This window comes from Acanthochromis polyacanthus, chromosome 12, assembly GCF_021347895.1.
Source record: "Acanthochromis polyacanthus isolate Apoly-LR-REF ecotype Palm Island chromosome 12, KAUST_Apoly_ChrSc, whole genome shotgun sequence".
NCBI classification, from domain to species: Eukaryota; Metazoa; Chordata; class Actinopteri; family Pomacentridae; genus Acanthochromis; species Acanthochromis polyacanthus.
Window position 1 is genome coordinate 34,710,357 of NC_067124.1, and position 10,112 is coordinate 34,720,468.

General features: G+C 38.6%; 1 protein-coding gene across 1 annotated transcript in view; it reads left to right on the forward strand.

Moving 5' to 3' along the window:
* Positions 1–9,740, forward strand: part of nbeal2 (neurobeachin-like 2) — a 63,955-nt gene extending 54,215 nt beyond the window's left edge. The window contains 7 exon segments of the mRNA XM_022208340.2: positions 1,124–1,296; positions 1,389–1,483; positions 2,184–2,300; positions 5,747–5,908; positions 7,439–7,587; positions 7,662–7,797; positions 8,007–9,740. Of these exon segments, the coding sequence (XP_022064032.2) occupies positions 1,124–1,296; positions 1,389–1,483; positions 2,184–2,300; positions 5,747–5,908; positions 7,439–7,587; positions 7,662–7,797; positions 8,007–8,114 (940 nt within the window). The 3' untranslated portion in view covers positions 8,115–9,740.
* The last annotated feature ends 372 nt before the right edge of the window (positions 9,741–10,112 follow it).

Sequence of the window (10,112 nt, forward strand, 5' to 3'; positions counted from 1 at the left end):
CTTTTGATTTGTGTCTGTGCCTGCAGTTCAGCCAAATAGTTCTCATGGTACTGTTGGTCACAGCTGAATGAATCATGGCTTCTCAGTTGCACTGATAAAGATTTTTTTTGTGTGGTTTAAAAAATGTGATTGAAGCTCAGTATTTATTTTTGTCTACATTTTAATTGAGACTTGTACAATAAAGTCATTTTAATGAAATGTCACAATCTCAAGCTTAGATTTGGTTGAGCTTTCCAGCACATTTCAGCCCTGAAAAGTCCAATTTTTTGTCAAGCGGCGGTTGACTGCAGTTAAGTCAATCATAGTATTTTGATTATGCCAAAGAGTGCAGAATTTTTTGTTTTTTAAAAATTGTTGTTAGAAGCAACGCTTTATTTTTGGTGAGTTTTTCTAATTAAGACATGTAGATTAAAGTAGTTTTAATGAAATGTTACAATTTTAAACTCAGAATTGTTAATTAATCCACTGACGACCTGAAAGTTGTAAATTTGACAGTTGGATTTGTTTTAATGATTACTGGCTCTGATAACTGATAATCTAATTTTCTAAATAAAAAAGATAACATGCCTTTCAAATATGCAGAGGTTGTTTTTTTTCCATCCACAGGGTTAAAGAAGTAAATTATCTGTCAGTATCTGTTTAACAAGATCTCCCAATCTGTTGTGCATCCTTTCATTGTTCAGCAGATTATTATTGAGTGTTTTTCTCTTTTCTGCAAAAATTCCCTCTGTTACAGCATTGTCATCATCTGACTCAGTCACAGACGTTCCACTTGCTGCTTTCATATTTTTTACAGCATTTCAAAGGATTCATAAAATTCTCCAGACAGCTGGATGGAAGCAGAACATCTGTCTGTGTCTGTGAAGCATCAAAGGCCGTTTAATTAAACGAAATCTGGTTCAACGGATCTTATTTTTAGCTGATCCTGAACGCGGGTCACACAAACAGAATAAATCAGGGTGAGAGCCATCCGAACGCTGGGTTTCACAAAGGCTGTAATTTGCAGATGCCGTGACAGTTTAATCGCAGAATATAAATCTCCGGCTCATTTAGGCCTCGGCTCACTCTCGCTGCTTGTTTCCAGCTCGCTTTGATCTTTCCCAATTCTGCTTTTGTGTGGCAGGACTCAGCGATTCCTGAGCGGACCTTTCTCTCCCGGCGTGGAGATCAGCGCTCAGGTGCTGGTGGTGTCCAACGATGGCCGGCTGCTGTTCAGCGGAGGACACTGGGACTGTAGTCTGAGAGTCACCCAGCTGGGGAAGGGCAAGCTGGTGGGCAGGATCTGCCGGCACATTGGTGAGCTCTCAGTGTCCCGTATCAAATTTATATTTCTGTTTTTGTCAGTATCATTGGCATACTTATTTGTATTTTCTCTGTGTTCTACAAAGACGTCGTGACTTGTTTGGCTCTGGATCTCTGTGGCATCTACCTCATCTCTGGTTCAAGGGACACATCCTGTATAGTGTGGCAGGTTCTACAACAGGTGAACATCTTTACAATCTTGATATAATATGATACAATACGATGCTATACAATAAAACTGTAGTGCCTAGAAAAGCAATAAGATCAAAGTACAAAACATTACTGAAAGTTGAACTTAATAAGCTAAATTAAGACTAGAACAGACAAAGTATTATTGGCAATAGCTCTGAGGCGTCACACATGATAATAAAATGTCGCATATTAAACTGAAATATACACACGATACAAAACATGTTGCACAGGAAATTTAAATATTACAAATGACAAAGAAATATTTGAATTTAAACTGAAATATTAAACATGTTAAAAATTTATTGTCAATGAAAATAAAATAAGACACCTTATTGAGAAGTATTGCACATGAAAATGAAATATCGAACATTCCAAAGAAATATTTCAGATGAAATTGAAATTTTACAAATGATAGCGATATATGGCAATTGAAATTTAAATACTACAAACAATAAAGGAAAAAAAGAGTTACATATGATAAAAAAAATGCAAGTGAAATTGAAATATTACACACGATAGAGACATGTTGCTGATGAATATGAAATATTGCACAATGGAGAAATAATGCAAATTTATTTGAAGTATTACACATGAAGCTGGAATATCTGAAAAATCTAGTCTTGCACCTTACATTGACTGTACATGTAAAGCTGCTGTGTTCACATATGGATTCTTGTTTTGTCCTTCAGGGTGGTTTCTCCAGCGGCCTTTCTCCTCGGCCGGTGCAGATTCTCTGTGGACACGACCAGGAAGTGACCTGTGTGGCCATCAGCACTGAACTCGACATGGCTGTCTCAGGGTCAAAGGTCAGAGATGCTCCACTTTATACAATACCTGTTGAGTTTGTTTGATTTTAATTTGCAACTTTAAGAGCTGTTAAGAAAGTAATACAGCTGTTTAGTTAAGAAGTTCAACCCCAAAACCCACCAGTAGGTTAAAAAAAAAAGCATGCTTTCTTTAAAAAAAAAAAAATGAAAGTGACACCATTTGTCAGAGTCTAAGATGTACTGTTCCTTCAGCGAAAGCAAAAAGAAGGTGTAACTTGGGATATTTAATTGATATTCGACACTAAAAATAGACCATTTGCTCCAGATGCTCTAAGAAACATTAAAAAATCTGCGTCTTGCCTGCCTCATCTGCAATCAGTAATTACATGACAAAAATGCAGTTTTTCGGCTGAACTGCAAGTAATGTTTACACAATGTAGAGAGGAGACAATAAGAGGGAAATAAAACATACTTGATCAAGAAAATAAATGCAGTATGGCTCAAAAATGGTACACAGAGGAGCAAGTTGTTGGAAGATGGATTCAGCACGGTGAAGCAACTATGGAGCCTGTGTTGTTGTTAACACCTTTGAAAATGTTGTGCATTTTGATCTCAGAAACTCATCATTTTTCAATAATGTGTGGCATTATAGCTGTCATTTTGCAGAGAAGAAACGTCTGAATTCTTTCTCACTGTAGTTGTCGTTTTGCTGTTTTCATAGAGGTATAGGACTTTGTATTGCAGCGAAAAATGAGCCCACAGTGAGTAAAAATGTGCCAAAAAACATCCAAAAATTGCTCAGAGTTGAGAGGTTAATAGTAAAATTCTTCTTTAATCTCCAGAATCCACAGTGTTTCAGTTATGTCGGGTTATGCAGGTGTGAAAGTTTCTGCTGAGCCTTAATATCCACAATATGCCTGAAAACACAGCTTGGATGTTCTCCAAGCGAACTATGATGTTGTTCATTAGAAGCGAGATGAAATCTGCAGCCGCGACAGGAAACACATTAAATAGGCTTAAGGAGGCAGATGTTGACATCGCATAGGCAGTGGTTGGTGGTTCATGCTTGGAAAGTCAAGTATAAAGCAAATAACCACACTGAAATCTCAGGTTTGCCCATTTATTATCTGCTTCTGCATACGATCCAAATCAGAGAAGGTGCACGCGTTGCTTATTTAAACCGACAATTCAGAAAAAGTTGCATTACCTTTGCTGTCAGCGTCATCTGACGTTTGGTGCCGTATCCTGTTTTTATCACGTGGTCGGTTTGACAGATCTGTCAGAATCTGTCAAACCGACCACGCCTCCGGCCGTCCGGTGGTCTCTGGAGGATGATGTCACAGATATGGGAGAGGATGTAGGCCCCCTCGTCCCGGTTTATGGTGCAGCCCGCCCACTTCCTGATTTCGATGGCTTCCTTGATCCATCGGTTATGTTTATTTGTCTCCGAGCCTATCGTCCTCCCCCGTCCCAGTCCATGACGTGGTTCTCTCTTCTGCAGTGATCCGTGATGGCTGATTTTTTTATTTTCTCGTTCAGCTTTCTCTTTTTGTGCTCTTGTGAGACGTCCAGTTGTTTCCTTTTCTCATTCTGTTTGGTGTTCCTTTCTTCTTGTGTGGAATGATCTGCCTGTTTCTCCAATGTATGGTTTTTTACATGATTTGCACGGTACTTCGTTGAGGATATTACATTTATTGTCCGGTTCTATTCTGTCTTTAGGATGGACTAATAGCTGCCGGAGTTTTGTATGTGGTTTTACTGCTGTGTTGATGTTATGTTTCCTCATAATGCGTTGCATTGGTTCAGTTATCCTACGGATATATGGAATGGTGATTATGTCCTTATTTTTATTGTCTGATTTTTGTGTGTGTTTTGATTTTGCTTCCTTTCGTTTTTCCTCTTTGTTTTTGGCTTGTTGTTTTCCTTTGTTTATGGCCCATATGGGTTATTGACAGTGTGTGAGTGCGTTCTTGATGTTTTTTTCCTCCTCCTGTCTGTCTTTATCGTCTGTTGTGATGCTGGTTCGTTCATAAAGTGTTCTGACTACTGAAAGTTTGTGTGCTGTGGGATGTTCTGATGTCCATAGGAGGTACTGGTCCGTGTGTGTAGGTTTTCTGTAAACTCTTGTTTTGATGCTGCCGTCTTGTCCAGATTTTACTAAACTGTGGTCGGTTTGATAGATTCTGACAGATCTGTCAAACCGACCATGTGATTAAAAAGGACGCGTCACCAAACCTCAGATGACACTCTGAGGTAGACGGCAGAAGCTGTCCAAACATGTCAGCAAAGGTAACTTTTCAGAATTGTCGGTTTAAATAAGCAACGCTATCGTATAGTAATGACGACAAAATGAACCTAATCCAAGTCTATCAAAGCAAACATTGGAGTTTAATATAATGGCAAAATGCACTGGTAGATATAGTTTTTAATGTTTTGTTTTTGTTGCGTAAAGCTCTTGATGTCTGAATTGTATGAAAAATGCCATAAAATAATGTGTGACTGATGGATTTAATCTGAGAAGTTGTCCCCCTACAAGAAGAAGAAAATGTAGTTCAACCCTAGTGATATGGTTTTATGTGAGTCCTGAACATTTGTACTCAAGCTGAAGTAATCATTTACTAAAATATTATTTAATTACAAGAAAAACTACTGGTGTTACATAATACAATGAATGACAATTTGTATGGCACAGATTTACATCAATAAATGAAAACATTTAAGAAACCGGAGTTTAAGATAAGGTAAAACTTTATTAATCCAGAAGGAAATTCTTGTGCCAGATATTGCTAAAAAAAAAAAAAACATAACACAAAATACTGTACCTAAAAATGTAGAAAAGCAGTAAGATTTACTTACGACACAATACTAAAATAAAAAATCAGTAAAAATAAGGATAGAATAGAAGAGTAAAAATGAATGCTGGCAATTATGATGAGATAATAAGTAGTATCACATGTTATAAGGAATTATTGCAGATGATAAATTAAATACAAATCAAATATTACACATTACGTTGACAGTGTTGTACTTGAAAGTGAAATATTGCACATGTAGTCAAAATGTTGCAAAAGAAAACTAAATTTTACACATGATGTAATGAAATATTACACATAAAATTAAAATACTCTGCATGAGAAATTATAATATAAAAAAGAAGTATTTGTGATCTAAAAAGTACAAACCCAACCAGCTTGTCAGGTAAATAGTGAAAATGGTCCCTTCTGCTGCATTTTATTGCAGCAGAATGGACCATTCTGCTGCATTTTAGAGCATTTGAAGCTTATTCAAAGGTTAAGAAGGCAAAAGAACAACGTGTACTAAAAAACAATAAAGAATATACAGCATCCATGGTTAATCTTTACAATGATGACGATGAAAGCTGAGTTTACAGTGTGAAGCTAGAAATCATCCATAAAAATGCACAAAAAGTAACATTTCCTGTGAGAGTCAAAGTGTAAACCGTCACCTTTTCTGACCGTTTTCAGGATGGAACTGTGATCGTCCACACGGTCCGGCGAGGCCAGTTCCTCCGAACGCTGCGTCCCCCCGGTGACAGCTGCGTTCCTGCCCAGATCTCGGAGCTCCAGGTGGGCATGGAGGGCCACATCGTGGTGCAGACGTCTCTGGAGGAACGATCCCACAGGAAGGTATGAGAACACAAACACTGCAGTGAACACTGGTGGTGTCTCAACCTGCGCTCTCTCCCCCCAAACCCAACACAGACATTTAGTCGGTGTGTTGATGTTTAAATAGGATCATTGAAATCCTTTTGCACATTTCAGGTTGTTTGCTTTGCCTACTGTATAATCTTGCATGTCTCAAGTGAATAATGAGCACATTCCTGCACATTGTCAGATTTTCCATTACTTTTTTTCAAATTTCCCAAAACTTTAGAGCTCCATCAATCCATTTTCTATACACCACTTGATCCTTATTAGAGTCGTGGGCGGGGCTGGAGTCTATCCCAGCTGACTGAGGGTGAAGGTAGAGGACAGGTCGACAGTCTACAGAGACAGAGAGGCACACTCACTTACACACTTCAGAACAATTTAGAATCAACAATTAACCTCAGCATGTTTTTGGACTGTGGGAGGAAGCCGGAGAAAACCCAGACATGCACAGGGAGAACATGAAAACTCCATGCAGAAAGATTTTGTGAAGACCGGGACGCGAAACGACTTCTAGCTGCAAGGAGACAGTGCTAACCACCGAGTCACTGTGCAGCCCCAACTTTACAGCATAAGATACGGCTTAATTATGTTATAGCATCATAGAAAACAATACAAATGTGTAGGAAACGTCAGTAGGAAATTGCTATAAACAGAAAATATACATAAGTACTGAGTCTGAGTGTGGAAAATAACAATATTACACATATTTGTCCAAGAATGTGGGAATTGGGAATACTCATTTTGCTCAGATTTTAGCTATATTTAACAGATTATTCCATTCGTGGAAAAACACTAATGTTGCACAGATACCTAAATATTCTTATGTATTTATTTTGTTGCAAACATTTTCTCTTACATACTTTTATTTTGTTACTTTCTTGGGTTTTTTTTAGCTGTTGTAGTCGGTCAATTTGAATTATTCTATAAACCTGCATGAAACTTTGGTATAGATGTCCGTACTGTTTTCGAATTTTAGATTTTTTTTAAATTACTTTAATATTTATTACATGTTTTATCATGTTTTATCAGCTTTATCAACCTGCCTGGTAACTATAAATGCTTCCTAGGATTTGTCATGCAAAAATGTGCTTTTTCAGTCTTTTCTTTAATTTTTCTTTTTATTTGATTTGAAAAAGCAGTTCATTGTAGTTCCCTTTGCATATTTACAACATTAAAAACCTTCCACGCATGAAGTCAGAATGTCCTTCTCACTGGCGCTTTTCCAAGTATTTTTTAAAAAAAATCACCCTTCAATGCATCGTTGCATAAGAAGATCTTCATAATTATCTTCACATCACATGTGCACACAAAAAATTATTTAAGAAAATAGATAAACAGAGTCAGTTATATCTAGTTACAGCTTAACCAGACCTTATTGGTTTTAAATAGTCAGTCAGTCAAATCTTTATCCTTCTTTAAAATATTCTACTTGTGCACCAAAAAATCTACCTTCTCACATGTGAAAACCTGCTTGGCATTGAATTCTAATTCTTCTCCTTCCTTCAGGGCAAATACTCCATCCATGTTTACTCAGTCAACGGCTGCCTGCTGTCGTCCTTCTCCATGGAGGAGCAGGTGACGGCGCTTCACCTGGTGTCTGAATACGTCATCCTGGGGACCATGCAGGGAGCCCTCCACATTCGAGATTTATGCAGGTAAGTGACACCGCCGCTGTCACTTTACGTCCGTTTAGTCCCAACTTTAACCCTGACTCTGCTGTGTTTGCCAGCCTGGATGCTTTGGTAACACCTCTGGCCCTGAGGGTGCCTGTGAGGAGTGTGTCCGTCACCAAAGAGTGCAGCCACATCCTGGTGGGGCTGGAGGACGGGAAGCTGATCGTGGTGGGGGCGGGGAAGCCCGAGGAGGTGAGAAACTGAACTTCAAGTAAGCGTGAGAGGCGCTGGTGGATGTTTGTATGTGTGAAGAGCAGGAGGAGGAGGGAGGGCTAATAATATGCTAAGTATGTGCTGGAAACCAGCTTTTTCAGATGATAATTGAGCGTCTCTTTCTCGGTTTCAGCCCTGAAGTGAAGATTAACATGCCCCCCCCCCTTTATTTTCCTTCTTCTTCTCAGGTTCGCTCAGGACAATTCTCTCGTCGCCTTTGGGGCTCCACACGCCGAATCTCTCAGGTGTCGTCGGGTGAAACCGAGTACAATCCCACGGAGAGTGCTGGGAAATGAGACAGACAAAAAAAAAAAACTCCTCCTTCTCTTTACAAGCTGGGAAACTGTCCTCCTCAGCAACTGATCTCTCTGAGAGAGCAACTATACACTGAGCACTTTTTAAAGGAAATTCTTAGATGATTTTTATATTTTATTGTGTATTTCACTTTTTTTTAAAAAAAATCAGCATCATTCCAAAGAAGTGGCCTTGCTGAGGTTGTGAACTGCACTCTGAGTCATATTCCAGGGGGTTGGCTCACTCTGATGCACACTCAGCCTCAGACACAGTAAAAAGTGACGCTGTGAACTCTTTCGGGATCCAGATTTTCTGCTCCTTTACTGTCCGAGGCACAGCCGCGATCCCTGTACTGTTGAATATCCCAAAGCCGTCGCTTGGCATCTTCTTAGAACTCCTTGAAACTTGAAACAAAAACAAAACTACAGTGAGATGAGATTCCAATATTGCAATACTGGCAAGCACCACAAGAGGGTTTTGTAGAGAGAACTCCTGCTGTGTTATCATTTTTAGCGGTTGACAGAAATGCACCGCCGCACCACCGTTTATAATCGTGCATTCCTTCTCGGCAACTGTTACACTTAAAGCAATAAGTGCTTTAATGGTCAAGTATGTGAAATATATTCACTTTTTTCTTTATCCTCATGGTGGAGCGGAGATGCAAAAGGAGATCCGTCTGTTGCCTTACACACAGTAAGTCTTTACAAATGCTCCTGTAGTAGTTTTATTACTCTGCTCGCCACATGACTATATAAACTCCTTTTATTTGATCTGAAAAGTGCCTTCCCCCCCCCCTTAGGCCTTGTATAAACACTGAATTCCAATCTTGAATTTCTGCGTCAGATGGCTCTATTTATCAGATTTTAATCCCTTTTCATCATCCTTCCTTGCTCCGCTGTGACTCAGACGTGGATAAGTTGATGTTAATGAACTCGGTAAACTGCTGGCTGGACTCGCTTACTTGCCTGTACTGGTATTGTGCCGTTTATGAGAACATCTGAAGACACGATGACTCCGAGAGTCTGTGAGCGAGCTTTAGAGGAATTCACTTCCTGCCAGCAACTCTTATTTTTTTTTGTTACTGCGGTTGGAACAAAGTAGTTGTTATGCAGTGTCATGATGGGGCAGAGACAAAGGGAACTATGTGGGAGAATGCACAGCCCCAAACATGTTGCACACGTACAAATTACCTTGTCTGTCCCGGCGATGCTCTGAATAAATGGAAACAAATGCGAAGGAAACTATATTTGAAATGCTGTTTACTCTGGAACAATACAAATACGACACAGCTACGGCCGTAAAATGAGACTAAGATTATAAATTGTGCGACTGAGACGGTGTGTGAATATAAAAGGGTTGTTTACATGCAGCTGTTGAGTGGGGGGAAAAAGTTTGTGAATGCTGAGAAAGTTTTGTCCTTACAGTCACAGTCCTCCACCAGAATAAATAAGTGTAAGTCGTGCTGTATATAATGTTCGTTTTGTTCAGATTGATCCGACAGAATGCCTTATTTAAAGGCCAGCACTGCCTTGAATTTGGACTCGATCCATTCCTCTTTAACCACTATTATTTAGCGTTTGTATTGTTCTTTAAAGATGTTCAAAATACAGCTGACTTTTTGAAAATCACGCAGCCTTGCGATGCCTGTATGTGTGTTTTCTCTTCACGCTCCATCTGTTTGAAGTTGCACCGCTCTTTCTGGACACTGTAGAAAAGAAAATGTGTAATTTTACAGATTTTTCTACATTTTTCAAATGCACAAAATAATAAAATCATAAGAATAGACTTTATTTATATTTTCAAATTCAGAAAAATAATAAAAATGACTCCAAAAATTTATTTAACACATATTTATATGCTTAATGTGAATCTAACCTTGCAAATGTGTAACTATACATGTAAAATACTAAAAGTCTAAAAATTTGTAGTGTTTTTTTATTTTATCTTAAAATTTGATCTTTTAATTTGTTTTCCTATTTTGCCCTATTTAAAATTCTATT